At 36.3% G+C, this 22373-nt stretch overlaps 1 protein-coding gene across 2 annotated transcripts in view; it reads right to left on the bottom strand.

The window, feature by feature from the left end:
- The window catches only part of NOX4 (NADPH oxidase 4), a 152231-nt gene extending 130065 nt beyond the window's left edge, over nucleotides 1-22166 (bottom strand). For both annotated transcript variants that reach the window (XM_017510398.2, XM_017510399.2), the window contains exons 1-2: nucleotides 21684-22166; nucleotides 20959-21054 (exon numbers count right to left, since the gene is read on the bottom strand). In XM_017510398.2, coding sequence (XP_017365887.1) covers nucleotides 20959-21054; nucleotides 21684-21740 — 153 coding nt within the window. In that variant the 5' untranslated portion in view covers nucleotides 21741-22166. The remainder of the gene's footprint in view (nucleotides 1-20958; nucleotides 21055-21683) is intronic.
- Nucleotides 22167-22373: the final 207 nt, after the last annotated feature.

The following is a 22373-nucleotide window of genomic DNA, read 5'->3' as shown; positions in this document are numbered from 1 at the left end:
ACACGAATGTTCATTGCAGCACTGTTTACAATAGCAAAGACCTGGAACCAACCCAAATGCCCATCGATGATAGACTGGACAGGGAAAATGTGGCATATATACTCCATGGAATATTATGCAGCCATCAAAAATGATGAGTTTGTGTCCTTTGTAGGGACATGGATGAACCTGGAAAGCATCATTCTCAGCAAACTGACACAGGAGCAGAAGATCAAACACCGCATGTTCTCACTCACGGGCGGGTGTTGAACAATGAGAACACATGGACACAGGGAGGAGAGCACTGCATACTTGGGTCTGTTGGCGGGAAATAGGGGAGGGCCAGTGGGGGGTGGGGAGCTGGGGAGAGATAGCAAGGGGAGAGATGCCAGATATAGGTGCTGGGGAGGAAGGCAGCAAATCACACTGCCACGTGTGTACCTATGCAACAATCTTGCATGTTCTTCACATGTACCCCCAAACCTAAAATGCAATAAAATAAATAAAATAAAATAAAAGATAATAGTTTTAAAAGAAAAAAAAATCTCAAATAGTTTCTTATCTTAAATACTCTACTTAACAAATATTAATCTTGAAATAGTTAATTGAGAGGGACACAATTTTCTACCTATAAAACATAACATAATCCTAGCTGTTAGGGCTTTTGTGAAAAGTAAAAACAGTCTCAAAAATTCAGGCCATATATAGAATTAACTTATTGCCATAGGATCCCTGTATCACAACTTTTCACTAACCATTCTATTCTGTATTTTTAAAATAAGTACTATCTGTTCCACTGTTCCACTTATATTATCAATTTAACACATATTTATTGTGATAGGCACATATTGTGGGGCCCCAGGAGTTCAATTGTTTAGTAAAAACATAAAATTCCCTTCCCCTTAGGCGGCTTATGTTTTAGAAGGGGAAATACATTAATCAAATAACTTGATAGGCAAATATAATTTGTAACAGTGATAAATGAGAAACAGTACGAATATGTGTAACAGGAAATCAGATCTAAATGGAAAGTTCAGTAAGCCTTCCCCAATTAATGGAAAGTAAAAAGTAAACTGAGATCTGAAGAATAAAACTAGAAGTCAGCTAGAAATAAGAAGGGCATCCATGCAGGAAAAAAAAGCAGCATGAAAAGTGAAGTGTAGCAAATGGAAATATGGTGTATAGATAATAAATAAATAGTAGGCCAATATGGTGGCTTGGAAATGGAGGGTGATGCAACATAGAGCTGGAGAAGCTGGTCAAGGCAGAACTTGCTGGACTTTGTATGTTACGTTAAGAATGTGTCTTTATCTTAAAATCAGTGCAGTGTCTCTCTCAGTCTGCTCTGGATGCTTTAAGAAAATACCATAAACTGGGTGGCTTAAAAACAACAAACATTTATTTCTCACCATTCTGCAGGCTAAAAGTTCAAGATCAAGGCAGATTCAGTATCTGGTTAGGGCCTACTTCCTCATAGACAATGCCTTCTGCTGGTATCCTCACTTGGTGGCTAACTAGCCCTCTGAAGCCTCTCTTATAAGGGCACTAATCCCAGTCATGAGGGCTTTACCTTTGTGACCTAATCACCAAATCACCCAAAGCCTCCACCTCTTAATGCTATTGTCTTAATGGTTAGGATTTCAACATATGAATTTTGGGGGGACACAAATATTCAGTCCATAGCACAGAATGATTGTTTTAAGCCAGGAAGTTGCATGAAGGGATTAGTATTCGATAATGATTATTCTCAATGAAATGTGGACAACAGATTGTAAGGAAGTAATTTTGGCAATTACATTACTTTGCATAATCATCACACCAGTAAAATTTTGTTAGAGACAAGGACTACATTTCAAGTTAGTTATGTGTGAGTTACATATAGAAGGGATTCCATTTTGACTAAATATTTTACTTATCAGTAAATTTATTTTGCTAAATACTAAAACATACAATTCTGAAAAAAACTGAATTGGCCTAGCTTATATCCTACTTCCTACTCACTGTTTATACCACTTCTCTGACAGTCTCCAACCAAAGGTAACTTACAACTCTGTTTGAATTCTCCCAGAGACAACAGGATGTCCCACTGTTCTATTCTGTTTTCTTACACTAAGATGAAATCTGTCTCTTTAACTTCTACCCATAGAGCTATTCTGCATAATAATTTTCCAAAGACAGACATTCAAAACCTGAAGATAAAAGTGGTATAATTTCCTAACCCAAGCTTGCTTTTTCCATGCTAAATATAATTAGTTGCCTTTACAATTCTTCATATAATTTTAAGACTCATTCATCATCTTTATGTACCAATATTCAGCGCATTCTTAACATAAGCTCATTGCCCAGAGCAGTGCTGAAGACCACCATCTCTGTGACTATGGATGCTATCTGCTCCTTTTAAGACGTTATCATTTAGGGAAATCATGTCACATAAAGGGTCATCTTGAGTTTGCAACATATAGGTTTTCTTCACATGAATTTCCTATTAAACAATGATCTCTTTATGTTACACCCAAAAGAAAAAAATGAGGATGGGTAAGAGAAGGTGCATAAATGCAGGAATTAACCTATTTATCATATTGGTTGTGAATCCTATATTCTTATATTTTTCCCTCTCATCTTTATCTCTGCTGAAAATTTTATTTGACTGTCATTTACTTATTTATTTTTAGAGACAGGATCTCATTCTGTCCCTCGGCTGGAGTCCAGTGGGGTAATCACAGCTAACTGCAGCCTGGATCTCCCAGGCTTGGATGATTCTTCCACCTCAGCCTCCAGAGTAGCTGGGACCATTGCAATGGTTTACCTATTCATCTCCTTGTTTGCCACATAAAGCTAGCATGGGGCTGCATGGGAAGTGGTAAAGCCCAAACTGTCTCTTACCTTTGAGGACCTCAAAAATGCATGGTTATTAATAAATAAAATTGTTTATAATAAGTACTCTTTGGGGAAAATATGTTCTGAGCAATGAAAGTCAAAGAAAAGTAGTCATGAGACAGATACATGAACAAAAAGAGAAACCCCATGAAATAGGCTATACAATTTTCCAAGGCTATGGTAAGCATATTTTTATTGCCTATATAGTAATCAAAAGGGCCTATGGCAGAAAATCAGGAAAAGATTATTTTTCCTATACATATAAGTCAAAATTATAGTCCTAATTCAAATGTTTAGTTAATATCATTAATAAATTATAATAGGGATGTAAATTTAGAATATGGTAGACATTCCATGGGAGCAAGACTGCACTTAAGAATAAAACTGACATATTCAGTGAATGGCTAGTTACTAAGCTTATTACCTAATTTTTTAGGCTTGTTTTGGGTTTTTTTAAATTGTTTATATGTTTGGTTTTTGGTTTTTGGTTTATTTTTTTGAGACGGAGTCTCTGTCAACCAGACTGGAGTGTGGTGCCATCTTGGCTCAGTGCAACCTCTGATTCCTGGGTTCAAGCTATTCTCCTGCCTCAGCCTCCCGAGTAACTGAGATTACAGGTGCATACCACCACACTCTGCTAATTTCTTGTATTTTTAGTAGAGACAGGGTTTCATCAGCTGGTGAGGCTGATATTGAACAGCTGGCCTCAAGTGTTCTGCCCACCTTGGCCTCTCTAAGTGCTGGGTTTACAGGCATGAGCCACTGAACTGGTCTTTATTACCTAACTATTTTGATAAGATTATTTTGATAAGGTTTCATGTGAAAACAGTGATGAAGAACATGTCATGGGTAACCAGTAAATGGTAATCATTTCTTTTAAAAGATTTCTGAAAAGAAACTACCAATTCAGTGCTCTTGGGTTTAACCAAGCTCATGTAGGTATCTTAATGCCATAATAAACCACAGTTCATTCCAAATGATCCCAGCTCATTTCTGTCAACTAGCTTCCCTGGAGATTTTTAACTATGATGTAATTTTTGACTCAAATTGACCTATCTTCTCATCTATAATCTGCTTTCTCTTAATACTTTCTCCAAAAGACAGTATCAATTCTAAAGAAAAATATGGTGAAGTTTTTTTTTTCATAAAACTAAAGGCACTACTAAAAATATATAGTTCATTCTGACTTTATATCCAGATTTCCTTAAGCTTAACTCAAATCTTTTCTATCGGTTATACATCATCATGTTTTGATCTACCCTTTCTAAAAAGGGCATTCTTCCATTTTCAGTGGGAATGTGGCTTTTCCCTAGAAAAGCTATTAGGCCAGAAGGACACATAGCTATTACAGAGAAGAAAGCAACATTATATCATGATATTTTTGTCACCATTTTGTCTACCTTGTCTTTCCTGTGCCAAAAGCACAGAGGGCAGAAAACACTTTCTAGACTCTGTGTCTATCTGCCAAAGTTAAAGTTCAACAGGAATGGGATTCAGAATTGCATATTAACACTTCCAGGGGTTTCCAAGGACAATATTGTTTGGTGAACAGTTCACCAGGTGAAAAAGGTTATGAAATTTTTATCACAATTACCTGTGACCTCTACCAAGGCCATGTGTCTCCAGAACCTAGAATTGAAGAATTTAAACAACAGTAAACACTGCCGTCACTTTTCCTTACAGAAATGTACCAAGTGAAAATGGTTTGACCTCTTTGGCTGAAAAACATTACTGAAGTGGAAATAATTTTTTAGTTCACCTATTAAGTTCCTATCAATATTTAGGCCCATCCCTTATTCTATAAACCTTTCTAATGCCCAACAACAAGGTTTCAAAAGTTACACAGCATTTGATTTTATATCACTCTTACATCTTCCTCCTTCTACAGAAATTATCTGTGCACAGAAGGCATGGAGAAGCTGAACGTGTTTTGCAGAGCATGGTTGACTGGACAGCTGAAAGAGGCCTTGTCTCTTCTACATCACGGGTCCAGCACATCTGATGACAATTACTGAGTGTTTAGTTACCTCTCTGCTACTCCTCATCAAAAACAATCATTCCAAAATGTTGTCTCATTCCTCTTTATCTTTACACCATTTTTAATTTTTCAACATTCCTCTGAAAATTAGAAGCCAAAACAGATATACTAGTGGCCTGAACAAACAAAAAAATTAAGGGAAAACAGAAATAGCAACGATACCTCCTCACTGATTAGAATTTTAATCAGATTGTCCATAATGATATATATTAAAACTCATATAGTGAATGTACGATATTCAATATAATGATTTTTCTCTCATGTCTCCTAAGCATATCTGACTTAAACATATTGTCTATTTTACTCCTCCTGAACTCAATCCTATTTCTTATTAACTCTTACTAATTGAATCTACAAAATTGTCTTTAAATTCTATCTCTGTCCTCAAAACACTAGCAACCTTAGCTAACTTGGCATGTCTTTTAACTATGACTTTTAAATGAAGTCGACACTCTTCCAGTCTTTCCTTTGGGAAAAAATAAAACACTGCCTCCAAAATAAGCTATCAATTTGAAGATAAAGAATTCTGTATGCAAAGAAAGCCAAAATGCCTAACGCAGTGGGTACTCGAATGGATAGTTTGATAAAAAAACTATTTTCTTAAATTTCCTGATAAATACATGTTAAGTTTCTTCTGATAAACTCTTCAGAAAGTTTAATGGGTCAACAGGTGGTAGACCACACTAGTTCAGTTGTAGGGAAAATAATATTTAGGTTTGTGCAAAATCAATGGCAGTTTTTACTTTCCATGGCAAAAACCACAGTTACTTTGCGCCAATCTAATAAATTAAATCAAATGTAAGATGACATATTTGTAGTCCTCTTTTCTCCAACTGACAATCACTGTATAGTTTCCAAATGTTACAAATAAAAGTTTTACAACACCAGTGCCACATTTTTACAAAGACAACAGTTTGTAATAAAACAGAAAATGTAATTCAAATTTAATCTTTTTTTTTCTCTAAAACCTAGTATTGGGTATGACCAATGCATCACATCTTGGAGTTTCTTCAAAAAGTAAAATGGCATACAGAAACACTTTTCTAATTCTACAAGGATATTCACTGCCCTACGATCTGTAATACCAAAAAAAGGAATTAAAGTTATCCAACAATCGAGAAATGCAAAATAAATTACAGTGCACATTATGGCATTATGATGCACTATGTGGTCATTAAAGATAAAATAAGTTAGCCTCACACAATGGGAATCAAATAGTAATATCCATCCTATATTACTGAATTAATAATATGCACACATAAATATGTGTATTTACATATACAAGCATTGATATATAGACATAAACATAAATGAAATAGATAAAGGTGGTTACTTCTAAGATGTGGAAGGAAGTTTCTAATTTTTTCTATTGTATTATCAGTGCTTAATATACAAAATCCAGTATTTCTTTTGAAATTTAATATATTTTAATAATTAAGTACCAAGAATTCAATGGATAAATAAGCGATACAAAGTCACAATAAAAGAAATTAAATGGGTTAATATACTTTGAAAATCTAATAACATATCCAAAGGACATATGAAAACAGAGGGGTGTTCTGTACAATGACGTTTCTCACTGCATTTTCTAGGTCAGTGAAACAACGAAGCCAATTGCATTTCCAGAAAAATGGAAATGTTTGTTTTGTGTTTTGTTTATTCAGTGAAATATTTAAAAGAACCAACATATGCTTGACAACGAGTTTGTGACAACAGAGATAAATCTAATGTGATACACTACATTTTAAAGTAGGAAACAAAACTGTTGATTCTGAATGATCATATTGCTACTTAAAAAAATAAAAAACTTGTACTGAGGAAATGCACCAAAATGTTAATGGTGGTTATGCGTGTGTGATGATATATATAACAATTTTTTCATTTCCTCTATTTTCTATAATAAATATGAAAACAATTAATAAATATTAAAAAGCTATAAGAAAAATATTTTTCTTAAGAAAATAAAGTGGGGCAAGTCTTAAAAATAAAATTTGAAGAATAAGATTAGCTTCAAATAATGATAATATTTAAAAATTTTCCATTTCTGCTTTTGTGCATTTTTCACTTTTTTCCCTAATGGTATGCATTATGTTCATACTGGAAAATGTGTGATAAACATTAAAAAATTAACTTGAAAATATTTAATGGCTTGAAATGGAATCTTTCAGAAGAAGGGCATTAAGCAGCTGATCCCTTTTCTTCTAGACTTTTTATAAATAAGAACACATTAATGCAAAGTGCAGGTTTCAACAGGATAGGTGGATGGAACAGGATGGGACCAGACAAGACAGGATAGAACAGGAACAGGGAAGAGAATAAATTATAATAATTGATATTATACTATAGCGATCTAAGAAACAACAGGGACACCGGGTAATGTAAAGAAGAACTATTAAGGCACTGGGAGGGCATATGTGACAAAAGTTACTGACCCTTTAACACCACTACTAATCAGTTGGCCCCAAACATTAAATATTATCCAACCTGTGGTTCCCTGGTCATACCATATTTCTATAATATATTTCTTATGGCTTGAATTTCTTAGGTGCTGTTAAGACATTTAACAAACAATTTTGGAAAAAAGTATTTTAATGTATATTAAAATTTTAATAAAGAAAATCCTAATAACCTGCCATGTACAAAACAAAACACTTCCACTCATATTCCATCTCACAACCTTCCTAACCAATGATTGCTCATTAGGGCTGGTACAAGCTATCTACTATACTGTATTTTGCAGTATAGAAAGTTAGGCTTTTCTTTAAAGTTAGGCTGAGTTGTTTTCCACTTTTTTGTTTACCCATTTTTCAAGAAAATCCACTCTACTATTTGCACCTATCCTTTTAATGTCCTGTCTTATATTTTTTATTCCACAGCCTAGTACTCCCAAGCTTGATGTTATATTTGTTAGGCTTATTGTTTTTACTGTAACTACATATACACACACACACACACACACACACACACACACACACACACACATATATATATTATATATATGTATTATATATATGGCATCTTGTTGTTTAAATTGTTACTATTATTTGCAGTTCATTAGAAAGATATGTAGAAATTAAATCATACTTAAAATACTGACTACATTCATTCCTTATGTCACACAATATACTTTGGTTTTTCTCACTGAAAACTAGTTATTATAATCAAATATCAATATTTGTAAACTTGTTCCACATGTTAATATTAATTTCATATTTATCTTAATCTGACTAAATTTAACTGCTATAACAAGTAGCTAAAGAAATAGTATTTTTTTTTTTTTTACAAAAAGAACAACTTATTTGTGCTCCTTTTTTAAAGAAAACTGAGTAGGCAAAACCAACAAACTACCCTATGATATTTATATTACAATATTATTCGTTATATTCATGATGATGCTATTTGAAGCAGCAGCAAATTAGAGGTATTCTGAGTCTGCACACTTAGAAGAATGGATAAATAAAAGGTGGTAGATGCAAACTACAGAATACCATGTAGCAGTTGGAAGCAAGAAACAAAAGAAGCAGATAGCCATGTAAATAGACTTCAAAAATACAATACCAGATGAGAAAAATTCAGAAACTATGTAAGTCCTATGATCCAATACCATTTTTGTGAATTAGAAGATACATATACATAAAACACCCAAAAAAAAAAATGATAAACATCATTTAGCTCCCAATTAGAAAGACTGCTGTTGTAAGGAAGAGGATGCAGTGGTCTCAACCTTTCTGGCACCAGGGACTGGTTTTAGGAAAGACAATTTTTCCACAGATTGGCAGAGGGGGCAGTGGTGATTTCAGGATGATTCGGGTGCATTACATTTATTGTGTACTTCACTTCTATTATTATTACATTTTAATATATAATGAAATAATTTCACCACTCACCATAATGTAGAATCAGTGAGAGCCCTGAGCTTGTTTTCCTGGAACTAAATGGTCCCATCTGGGGGGTGATGGGAAACGGTGACAGATCATCAGGCATTAGATTCTCATAAGGAGCTTGCAACCTAGATCCCTCAGGTGTGCAGTTCATAATAAGGTTCAGTCTCCTAAAGAATTGAATGCCACTGCTGATCTGATAGGAGGTGGAGCTCAGGTGGTAATACAAGCGATGGGGAGCTGCTGTAAATACAGATAAAGCTTTACTTCCCTGTCAGCTGCTCACCTCCTGCTGTGTGATCTGGCTCCTAACAGCCCAGGAACTGGTCTCTGTCTGTGACTTGGGTATTGGGGGCTCCTGGAAGACTGGGATTGGATAATGGAGAATGATTAAATGGATGAATGAATAAATGAATGAAAGATGAAGAAAGCAAAAAGGAGCCTTGCACAGACCCATGAGGGTAGTGTGTTATGAACTTAGATAGATGTATAATTAAATACCCTGTACTTCATATCAAAAAAAGTTTTAAAAATCTTTTTGTTTTTTTTTGTTTTGTTTTTTTTTTTTGAGACGGAGTTTTGCTCTTGTTACCCAGGCTGGAGTGCAATGGCGCCATCTCGGCTCACCGCAACCTCCGCCTCCTGGGTTCAGGCAATTCTCCTGCCTCAGCCTCCTGAGTAGCTGGAATTACAGGCATGCGCCACCATGCCCAGCTAATTTTTTTTTGTAGTTTTTTTAGTAGAGACGGGGTTTCACCATGTTGACCAGGTTGGTCTTGATCTCTTGACCTCGTGAACCACCCGCCTCGGCCTCCCAAAGTGCTGGGATTACAGGCGTGAGCCACCGCGCCCGGCCAAAAATCTTTTTGTTTTTAAGGAAAGAATTCACTGTTACTGTCCTATAAAATGGTCCTTTTCATATGTATCTCAATTTATGAGCTGCTTGACAGAAGGTTTAAAAAGGCCAAGAAACTGGGAGCTAAAATGTGGAAACCAAAGCCAACTGACAAGCAATTAATTGAGAGCTTAAATATTTTAAAAATTCTAATTAAGAAAATAATATATACTGTCTTTGGAAAAATATTTTTTTCATATACCTTCAAAATGCATGCTTTCCTCTAAACTAGAAGATATTTTCTCTTAGCTGTTGGAAATTTTATAATCATTTTATAATCATTAACAAATGTTTATAAATAGATTTCAACTTCAAAACAGTCTTAACTCCAAAGATGTTTTCTGAAAGAAGCAAGTCTTAGCATTGTCATAAATTTGTCTACTATAACTTGCCATAGGATGAAGGAAATTAACACTTTTTGAGGGCCTTAAACTCATTTTTTCCTCACCTTGGTTAATCTTTTCCTCTCTTTCCCTGCTCCTCTTTCCCCCCACCAATAATCCTATAAGTGATATATTGGGATGTTAAACTAAACACAGGTTAAACTAAATTGTTGTTTTTGTGAGTCAAAATGTTTCTATATTGAAACGTTCATGTAGTTCAATTAATAAGGCAAATCTCAGTTGAAAACTGAGGAAATTGAGGATTTCAAAGTTTTAATAATTCACTTAAACGTATATTTGTTAGGAGGTAAAGCTGAGATTTCAACTTAAATAAATTTTCCACAAAATTCATGTTCTTTTCGTGATATCACGTCATTCTCATTGATATTGGCAACTTTTCACAGATGTTACCATAGTTGATATTTGAGCTGATACACATTCTGTGCTCAGGAAAAGGTGACAGAAGATGCTTGATTTTAACAAGAATCAGAACGATGATCACAAAGAACTTTAACAAATTAACTTTCATATATCTAAAATGTGTGCACTGAACAAAATGTATTTCTCCAAGCATGACACATTCAAGATTTAAATCCATTACAAGTCTAAAATTAAACTCTTCCAAGATTTACATTTGACTCATTCTTTCACTCTTAAATGTTTTAAAAATGTACAAAATCAAAATAGTAAAACAGTTAGTTCAGTGATAGTTTCTACACAGTCCAAGCCAATCTCCAACACCAGAGAATAATCACTTGACCCAATGAGTTTAAGGCTATAGTGAACTATGATCGTGCCTGTGAATAGCCACTGCACTGCAGCCTGGGCAATATAATGAGATCCTGTTTTGTTTCATTTTTTTTTAAAGGAAATGTGGCCAAAAAAAATTAGCCAGAAATAAAAAAACTATTCTCATCCTATCTCCTAAGTATTCTCAATAGGTGGTGATTTTCTTGTTCTACAACTTTCTAGCCTTATGAGATCCATCCTTACCCTCCTTGAAATCCATGCTTTCATATAAGGTAGAGTAGCAGCGTTTTTATTCAGGATAAGATGTTAAAGGAAAAGCACATAAAGGAAGGCAAATTTGGGGAGAAGGAAGCTCACAAAGAGAATCACAAGTATAGCATCGGGATAAAAGACACTTCTTTGGATCACTGCCACTCCAGATCCTCCGACCAGACCTGAGCTTTGTATGATCACATTAAATGAGATTATTTGCAATTTGAAATCAGGTATTCAAAAATCTGATCATAAAGAGATATCTTCATAAAGGCATTCCATATAATATTTTCTTAATTATACCCTGTTGTTAAGCCTCCATTAGAAAAAAAAAAACTCAGCTATATAAAATTATTTTGCTTTGGTTAAATCACTCATATCTTCTTCCCTTAAAATTTATCAGACCTCTGAAAGTCTTGATATGTGTCTGGAGACCTTGAACAATCCTTTCATGGATGTCCATATCCATGAAAACCTTTGATAGTTTCTATTTAGAGAGGAGAGCCATTGTCAAATTCAACTTTCCAGTTTCTAAAGATGAACACAATTTCTACTGAATGAACAAACTTCTTCTTTCCTTTACTTACTTTTTCTTTAGTCTCATTGTTAGAACTGAAAATAAACTGCTTTTCACTAGACACTAACGTTTTATCACATTGCTTGAGTTTTATTATATCACAAAGTTGAATATCCCTAGGATATGCTTCTAGCAATCACATAGACTCACTCCCTACCTATGTAATTTGTTCTTTCAGTTGTCCCTTGGCATATGCATGGGGCTGGTTCCAGGATCCCAGCATGTACCAAAATATTGAAAATATTCAATGTGCAAATTCAAGTGCCCCAGTGGGCCCCGTGAAACTGTCCTCTAGGAAAAGTAGGTCCTTAGTATTTGCGGGTTTCATATCCTGCAAATCCACATTTGGATGAAAACAATCTGCATGTAACTGCATTTGCCCAGTTCAAATCTTTGCTGTTAAAGGGTCATTATATACACTTGTTTTACTATTATTTACAACACGTCACAGACCTTCACGATCTCACTTCAACAATCAACACTGCAAATGTAAATCATAATGCATGTTAAGGGTTGACTGTGATTTTTTTTGCATGAAGACAAACATCTCATTCCTTTCTTAAAACATTCCTTAATGAAGTCCAGGGGAACAATGTCATGGCACCATGGCTGAAGCCTTAAAATCTTTGTGAAATGTAAATCAAAACCACATTGAGATACCATTTCACTCCAGTTAGAATGGCAATCATTAAAAAATCTGAAGATAACAGATGCTAGGGAGGATGTGGAGAAATAAGAACACTTTCACGCTGTTGGTGGGAGTGTACATTAGTTCAGCCATTGTGGAAGACAGTGTGGCCATGCCTCAAGGATCTACAAATAGAAATTCCACTTGACCCAGCAATCCCATTACCAGGTATATACCCAAAGGATTATAAATCAATCTTTTATAAAGACACATACACATGTATGTTCATTGTGGCACTGTTTATGATATCAAACACCTGGAACCAACCCAAATGCCTATCAATGATAGAGTGGACAAAGAAAATGTGTCACATATATACCATGGAATACTATGCAGCCATAAAAAAAGATGAGCTCATGTCCTAGGGACATGGATGAATCTAGAAACCATCATTCTTAGCAAACCGACACAAGAACAGAAAACCAAACAACACATGTTCACACTCATAGGCGGGTGTTGAACAACGAGAACACATGGGTACAGGGAAGGGAACATCACACACTGGGGTCTGATGGGGGCCGGGGAGCAAGGGGAGGGACAGCAGGGGGTGGGGAGGTTGGGGAGTGATAACATTGGGAGAAATGCCTGATGTAGGTGACGGGGGTGGAGGCAGCAAACCTATGTACCTATGCAACAATCCTGCAAGATCTGCACATGTATCCCAGAACTTAAAGCACAATTTAAAAAAAAAAGCTTTGTGAAATGATAGGAGACAGAAACAGTATCTAACAACAATCTTTCACATTCATGGAATTAAATTCTTCAAACTACTTTCTTATCTATTAAGTCATCATACTCAGCACAATATTCTGAGACAAGCAGAATATTTATATCATGTTTTCCTGGGGTATAAAACAGTAAGGTGAATTATTGTATGAGGCTGTGAAGGATAAGAGCAAAGGGAGGAAAGAAGACAACTGATATTTTTAGATCTCCTATTATGTAATAGATTTCATGTTACGTACTTATAATCAATGAGAAAATTGCTTACAAATTACGTTCTTTAGCTTTCTCTTAAGAATAGAACCTACCTTGCAGAATAGTGGAGACTGTAGCAAAGAACATATCAGGAACTTGGCACAATGTCAGGCCCATGAAAATATTGCAATGAAAGCTAGCTCTAGCTATTATTATTATTTATCTTAATTTCCTTTAAAATTTACAATAATCTGAGATAGGTAATTATCTAGTTTATCTGTTGAAAACTCCAAGATTCAGTGAAAATTAATAAAAAGTGTTACATAATGTTTTATTGAATGAAATGTGTTCCACTCAAACTAAAATTCCACCCAACAATCATAGCCAAATTGCCACAAACTTTGTGCCAATAACAAATAGCAGCAAATAGCCTGTCTCTCTCTCCAGAGGATCAGGGAGGCAGCCAGAGGTCAACCAAAGGACTGAAGGTAACGTGTTCCAACTGACCAGCAGACATGCAACCTCATCATCAAACATCCATTTATTAAGCACCCGTGAGCCCTGAAATAATAGAACAAAGGGTAAATCTCTGCCCTAGATGTCATCTCATATGCTCAGCATCTGTATGCTCAGCAAATTCCTTCTATCTTTATGTCTCTTAATTCTTTTTAACAAACATATACACACACACATATATGCATATATAAATAATATATGATAATATCCTTTGGGACTATTCATAGTATTGATGCCATTAATACTAATTATCATTATTTAATATTTGTAGTAACAGTTACCAATTCACTGAGTGCCCATGTACCAAGTGTTAAGCATTTCACCTGCATTTTCTCATGTTATCCTTACATCTAACCTAAGAGTAGGGCGTAAGCCCTATTTTATGAGTAGAGTTTACACCTAGGCTGAGAGAAGAAGTATGTAAAAATCACAAAGGGAGAGAAATGCTTAACCACAATTCAAACTCATATCCACATAGCTCCAAAGCCCATGACCTTTTCAGTAAGAAATTATAATTATTTTTGTCTCCAGAATTACCAAAGCAATTTGAAAATCAGTTTTACGATAAATACAATGCTTAGCATGATGGACGTGAAGAAACACTGACCAGGAGTTAGAAGACCTACAATCCATATTCAGCTTTGCACTGAGCATAAATAAAGCATTTAATTATATGAATTTATCTATCAAATGCAATAAATGGACTAGAGCAGTCCACAGCTCTACAGGCTTCTGTCCCTCCAGGCTGAGTGTTGCTCAGGAGAACGTATACACAACTATGACTAGAACTAGAACTACGACAACTACTACTATTATTGGCCTCAACAGTTTGCAAGGTAATGTAGTTACTCAATGTTCACTAATTCCTTTTCTGGGAGTTATTTCCCTGAATTCATACTCTTGATGCCAAGATCTATAAAATCAAAATAAGATACTGACGCTGCTCTTCCTAGGTGCGAATTTATCTGATTTTCTTCTTTGGGGTCATAGAGGGAATAAAGGGTTGTGTAAGAGCATGTTTGAAATGGTTGTAGGGTGGGGATAAGAATAATGCTCTACAAACCTCTGAGGAGGAATATTGCAACACCTTCTTAAAAGGGCCTGGGAAGGGCCCTTGTGCTATGTCATTCTAGAATGCTACTGCTCAGCTGGACTTCTACAATCAAGGAGAAAAAACCTACATTAACCTCAAATTAGTTTCTCAGAATGCATGCTTAGCTTCCAAAGGAAGACTGCCAAAGTTGGTAGATGTACCAAATTGAACTTACCTCACAATGTGACTGTATTTGAACACAATCTTTAAAGGGGTAATGAAGGTTAAATGAGGTCATTGGGATAGGCCCTAATCCAATATGACTGGTGTCCTTATAAGAAGAGATTAAGACACAGACACACAGAAGGAAGGCCATGTAAAGACACTGGAAGAAGAGAGCCAATTATAAGCCAAGGAGAGAGGTCCTCAGAAGAAACCAAGCCTGCTGACACCTTCATCTTGAACTTCTAGCTTCCAGAACTGTGAAGAAATTTCTTTCCTTTAAACCGATGGTTTAAAGGAAATAATAATATAATTTTATCAAAGAACTATAACTCATTTAACCTGTCAATAAACAGGAAGAAACTGTTTAAACCTGTGGTTTAAAGGAAAGTCTCTGGTACTTTGTTATGGCTGCCCTAGAAAACTAACAAAGTCCACCTCATATATAAGTTATACAAGTCTACCTCATATATAAGAATAATGCATATATTCTTACCTTTACTTCTGATCGAGTGCTTCTTAACGAATGCAAAAACACACTAATATGCAGAGGGAAACACATGCAAACAGTATATTCAGAGCCACCATGGTAAAATGTATAAGGACCTTATATAAGACTAGAGAATTCCAGGTTCTAACAATGTTTCAGAACCTCACCTGGAGAACAGAGTGGTTGAAAGCATGGTCTTCAGTTTCAGACAGATGTGGGCTCAACCTGGGCTTCTCTATTAGTTAGCTATGTAACCTAACTACTCAGAAAGTTATCTAACCACTCAGAATCTCAGTTTCGCAATTCTGTAAAAGGCAACGAGTTGCTAATCTAAGTTTCCCAATTCTATAAAAAGCGATAATTCCTATCTTCTACAATTGTTACAAGGATTCAATTAAATATAAGGATTAAATGGGATTATAAAAGTAAGGGGCCAAGAACTGTTTCTGACACATCACACATAATCAATAAATGGTAACAGTTGCTATTAGGTTGAACCATATAAAATGGCTGATATTTGACTGTTTTTGATCTATCAAAATGGCAATTCTATATGGTTCAATCTAATATTAATGTTGCAAAGAGATTACAGAGCACAATGCCTCACAATACAAATTTGGTCAACAGATAAACAGATAAAGAAAACATGGTATTATACATAATGAGATACTAATCAGCTTTACAAAAAAGAAAGAAATCCTGTCATTTGTGACAATATGAATGGACCTGAAGGACATCAAGTAAAGTAAAATAAGGAAAAACATCAAGTAAAGTAAAATAAGCTAGGCACAGAAAGACAAATACCACATGATTTTACTTACATGTGGAATCTAGAAAAGAATCTAGCTGAATTCACAGAATTAGAGAGTAGAATGGAGTTGGTGGAGGTAGGAGGGGGTTGGGTAGATGTTAATCAAAGGATACAAAATTTCAGATAGACAGAAAGAATAAGTTCAGGAGATCTATTATACAACATGGTGACTATAGTTTATTACAATATACTATATTCTTGAAAATTGCTAAGAGAGTAGATTTTGTGTTTTTATCACAAAAAGTGGTTAGTATATAAGGTAATATACATGGTAATTAGCTCAACATAGCCATTCCACAATATACATGTATTTCAAAATATCATGTGGTACACAATAAATACAATTTGCATTTGTCAATTAAAAGTTTATAAAACCAGCATACAAGTTCTGGAAACAGGATCTTTAGGCTAGAGTCCTGTCTCTGTCCCTCACTAGCAAGTTATAGAACCCCTCTAATTCAATTTCTCAGCTACAAAACAAAAACTTGAAAACATGCCCTCCATACTATGTATGAGAGAATTAAATAATCAGTTCAAAGCTCTTAGACTAATGTCTAGCATTAGCCAGCTCTCACTGAGTATAATCTGTTATTGATATTATTAATATCATTCATAGAAAAATGAAGATTTGACTATCTCTGTCATTCATTCTAACTTCCAATTCTATACAGTTTGGAATGATACTGATAAAAGAGAATTATGCAGTTGACATTCTATCTAACAAATGGATTAAATATTGAGTCTTAGAATTCTGATAAATATTGTGAAATCAGAAATAATTTAAATAAAAATGTCTCATAATTCCTTCACAATTTATCTAAGGCAAGTCTCAAACAAGAATAATACTAAAAATATATTTTTTCTTGCGGGTAAATTAATCATTTTCCTTAACTTCTTAATTTAACTTCTTAAATTGCTAGACATTTTAAAGTATCGTTTCACCTAAAAAGTAAAGCTAGTAGTCCATACAGTGTGGGGTTTTAAATGTTCTTGCATATCTTCATACAGCTGTTCATTACAGCAGGCTAATACTGGACTAAGGAGAGGAATAAACTAAATAGCAACCAAGCCACTAATTCAGTCGGTGATAGTGAACAAATCATTTCAATCTCATTTTTCTATTTAGGAAAATGAAAAGTTATCTAAGTAAAGATGCCAAAGTTCCCTTCCAAGTCTAAAATTCTATGAATCACTATCTATTGTAAGTAGATGAAGAATATAATATAATTTCATCAAGAAATATAACCCATTTCACCTGTCAATAAACAGGAAGAAACTGTTTTTAAATAGTGGAATGTTAAATAATACAAACTAAAAATGTCACCTGAATTGGAACCATAACATGTGCCTGAGCAACTCTAGCTAATGACTTTTATAGTCTGTACAATTAAGAGTTAATGACCACATCTCTTCTGAAACTAACAGGGAGGATACATTCATTCTCAGCAGAATTAAAGCAGCCCAGACCAGCTGTGAAACTAACACTGACTTAAAATCCTAGGTCCATTTGTCCAGAGACTCTAGTCTCTGACCTTAAAGAGTTCACATGACATCAGATGTCTGTCTCTGTAAAGTGTTATGATATAACTTCCAGGACTCTTGAGAAGGTAAATTAGTTAATGTTTCTAACTGATAATGATTGACTAAAGAAAGATAATCCTGGTGTTTCACTAGAAAGAATCTGAATGCTCATAACTTTCTTCCAGAAAGCATAGGTATTTCAGTAAAAGTTAAAAAAATAGCTTCATGATTACACAGCAGGTCGAAAACAATATTTGTGAATAAAAGCAAATTTAAAATTAAAATCTCATCATGATACCATGAGAATAACTAGTTTGAAATTGAGTAGTTTGGAGGGAAAAAATATACATATTTATATATGTATATATGAATGATATATATATATATTTTTATATAAATATGTATATATAAAAATGGGCAGTTTAACTCAAAACACTGTCTACAGGAGCTCTTGAATTCATGGTTATCTGTTTTGAGTTGTGTTGTATATATATGTGTGTATATATATATATACACACACGAGTTGTGTATATATGTATATATTTATATATACATAGATATACATATATATGAAACATTTATCAAAAAATGTCCGCTTAATTGGAATCATAACGTGTGCCTGAGCAACTCTAGCCATATGGGACTACTCATAACCTGATGTCTCTTTTACTGCCTGGTTAGTTGGCTATATATTATTAAAATCAATGCCACGGGTTTCTTTCTCCTTTCTTAAGTTATATTTATATATCACTAAGACACATTGAATCTGGTAGCATAAAATCGTTCTCTTTTCAAGTTAAAATGTTATGGGAATTATATGATATTCTTTAATAATTAAAATGTGAAAAACACAACTCAAAACAAGTAAACATGAATTTAAGAGCTCCTGTAGACAGTGTTTTGAATTAAACTGCCCCAATATTTAAAAAAAAACAAAAAATAGAAAACTACATTTCTGAGAGCTGAACACAACCTACTGCTACTTTCTATAAAGTGCAAGCAACTACACTTTCCATTCATAAATAAAAATAGACTAATCTTAAGCAATTAATGAAGTCCTTTATTTAAAAGGTTGCTATGGGAGAGTGGAGCAGGCTATTATTTGGTTTGTTTGTTTGCTTGTTTGGGTGCTTGTTTTAGCTTCTCTCAATTGATTTGTTTTTCCTCAACTAATTTTAAGATTAAAAACTCACAACATGTGACAATTGAACATCGCGAGGAAGTGCACAGTCTGATTAGCACATTAACTCGGGCATAATAAACCAGCCGTGACCACGTTGCCTCCAGTCTGGATCAGACCAGTCTGGGAAAGGATAATCATGATGAGAACCCCCAACGAAACATATTAATCCCAATGTTATTTTATCTTCCAACAATTAACATCTTATTTTTTCAGTCTTCCAAGTAGCGACAGTTACACAACTGTGCCACCACACCCAGCTTATATATATATATATATATATATATATATATATACACACACACACACACACACACACACACATACATACACACACATATATGGATGTGTGTGTATGTGTGTGTATCTGTAGAGATGGGGTCTCACTTCATTGCTCAGGCTAGTCTCAAACTCCTGGCTTCAAGTGATGCTTCCACCTTAGCCTCCCAAACCAATAATTTTTATAGTTCCACAACTTCCCATCCATTGACAATTCCTGCTTAGTAGAGGAGGGGCAAGAGGACTACCCATATCCTGATGTCTCTTTTATTGCCTGGTTAGTTGGGTATATATTATTAAAATCAATGCCACTGGCTTCTTTTTTCTTTTTTTAATGTGTGACTGAAAAACTTTAAATTATGTATATTACTTGCACTTTGATAAGTCATCGGACCTCATCTGATCATTCAGCAGACCTCATGGGAGACTGGATCACTTGAGGTCAGGAGTTTGAGACCAGCCTGGCCAACATGGTGAAACCCCGTCTCTACTAAAAATACAAAAATTAGCCAGGCATGCTGGTGCATGTCTGTAGTCCCAGCTACTCGGGAGGCTGAGACAGACTTGCTTGTACCCAGCAATTGAAGGCTGCAGTGAGCTGAGATCACACCATTGCACTCTAGCCTGGGTGTCACAGCAAGACTATCTCAAAAAAAAAAAAAAAAAAAAAAAAAAAAAAGAAAGAAAAGAAAATGCAATCTCCTTGTACAAAGCAATATGCCCTAAGTAACACTATCTTCTGTTAAGCAGTCAAATAAGAAGGGAATGGAAAGGAAGAATGAGATCAGAAACATCATAGAAAAGAAAAAATATTAACATAAATCAGAAAAAAAAGTTTTGCCCAATGTCTTTCTCATATTATACTAGAATACTGGGATATCATCAGCCACTAACCCAAAGCAAGCACTGAGAACTGCCCAGAAATGAAAAACCCCATTAGACCCATGCTTTGTGAGAGTTGTCAGTAAAAGCAAACAGTGCAGAAATCTTCTGGATAAGCTCATGAGCGGACTAAAAGCACTGATAAAGTATAAACTAAAAGCTTGTCATTGGTTGGTCCTCCCGGTGAATCAGATCCTTCAGGGTAATTAGCAAGCCAGCAATAGGTAGCAACTTTTTTTTCTTTCATTCTTTGTTTCTTTTTTGAGATGGAGTCTTGCTCTGCTGCCGAGGATAGGGTGCCATGGCACGATTTCGGCTCACTGATGTCTCTGCCTCGCGGGTTCAAGCAATTCCCTGCCTCAGCTTCCTGAGTAGCTGGGATTACAGGCGCCCACCACCAGGCCTGGCTAATGTTTGTACTTTTGGTAGAGACATCGAACTCCTGACCTCGTGATCCACTCACTCACCTTGGCCTCCCTAAAGTGCTGGGATTACAGGTGCAAGCCCCCGTGCCTGGCCAAGTAGCAACTTTTTTAAGGCACCAATAACCTAGTCTGGCAGGTTCATTCATTTCACTCCAGCTGACACTACCTCCAGTTCTTGAGAGAGTCAATCTTTTTAACTTGTACAAGCGTGAATGATAAATCAAGAAAATGTGATCACTTTAGAGAACAACAAATATTTCTAAAGTGAACAGCATTTCTTTAAGGAATGGAACTGACCAAACCTGTAGCAATGTCTGCCTGTGTTAAACCCATTCCACCAAATCATCCAAGTTCAACTTACCCCCAACATCTGGTGGAGGTAGTGATACTCTGGCCCTTGGTTATACAGCAAGAAGGTTTTCCAGAAAAGCAGGACATTCATGGAGATCCAGATGAGCTAAACCAAATAGATGTGAGAGACAGAAAACAAAAATGAAAAATAATCATTACCTGATGAGTAGAAACCACAGGTAAATTCCCTGGACACAGAGCTTTCAATGGAACCTAAATCAGTAACTGCAGAAAGCATTTTCAATTAGCTAGCAAGCTGAAAACCACTCCGAGGAAAACAAATCTGACTTTACCCAGCGCTTTCACCTGAGACTAAGCATTTGGGTTCCAAATAGGTCTCCTAAATGATTTATAGCTATCCCCTGCCATACAAAATGAGATTAAGAAACTAATGACATCACCGTATCCCAAGCAAAGAGAAGTAATCTGGGAAAAGAACAAAGGGAGAAAAATGTTTAAAGGGTAAAGGAAAAGATGAGTTCACTGAAAATGACGTCTCTTCCTCCACATTTGCTCTCCCATCAGTGTCAGAAAAATTCTCATGCATTTGGGGGACAGGCACGCGGGGGTTGGGGGTGTTCATTGTTATCTCCAGCATAAAGTTTTGTTAGTTGAGAATGTTCGCATTAAGACGAAACTTCCACTTCCAGCTTCCCACCCATGCACTCTCACAGAATGAATCAAAATCGCGGCAGGACAGAGAAAGCGCACGGAGAGCCTAGCCCGCCATCCTACCAGGCAGAGGTGTTTAACCCCTTCGTTGGCGAGCCAGCTCCTCCAGGACACAGCCATGCCGCCGGCCCCGCTGCGCCGTGCTCTGTGCCCGCCGGCCCAAAAACGAACGGGCGGCGGCCGGGGCAGCGGTTACAGTTACGCGGCCTGTGGGGCCGCGGAGTGAGGACGGAGGGTCAAAGACTGTGTGGAAGCCCGAAGGCCCGGCGCCGAGCCAGCCCGGGCGGGGTGTGCTCCCCAGAGCCGGGTTTTCCGGGCGCCCTGACTCCGACCCGCGCCGGGTCAGCTCTGTCCACTCCGTGGCCCCGACCCCCAGCACTCCAGGCGCGGCCCGGCTGCCCCGTCTGCTCCGCGGCTACCCCGGTCTGCTCCGCTGCCGCGCCGGCCCCTTTGTCTGGGGGCGAGCCTGTTGTTGCGGCTGCTGCTGTTCAGGATGTCCCGGGTGGGAACTTGGAGTCGTCCCCCGCAGCCTCTAGCCCGGCCTGCCAGGCTCCAAAATACGGACACACATGTGAACAATGATACTCAGACTAAAAGTGGGAACCCTCCCCGCCCCCTCGTACACACACACGTATCCAGTTCTTTTGGACTGGTTGTTTTCCCCCAAAAAAGTTCATCTCAAAGAGGCTTGGTAAGGACATTTGAGACGGAAACAGCCTTTTGTGTACTAGCTCCCTGTTCTCCAGCGTTTCC

Source organism: Cebus imitator, unplaced genomic scaffold (assembly GCF_001604975.1).
Source record: "Cebus imitator isolate Cc_AM_T3 unplaced genomic scaffold, Cebus_imitator-1.0 Scaffold438, whole genome shotgun sequence".
Classification (NCBI taxonomy): Eukaryota; Metazoa; Chordata; class Mammalia; order Primates; family Cebidae; genus Cebus; species Cebus imitator.
The sequence above is the reverse complement of the archived record's forward strand: the minus strand, read 5'-3'. Positions and strand labels throughout refer to the sequence as shown.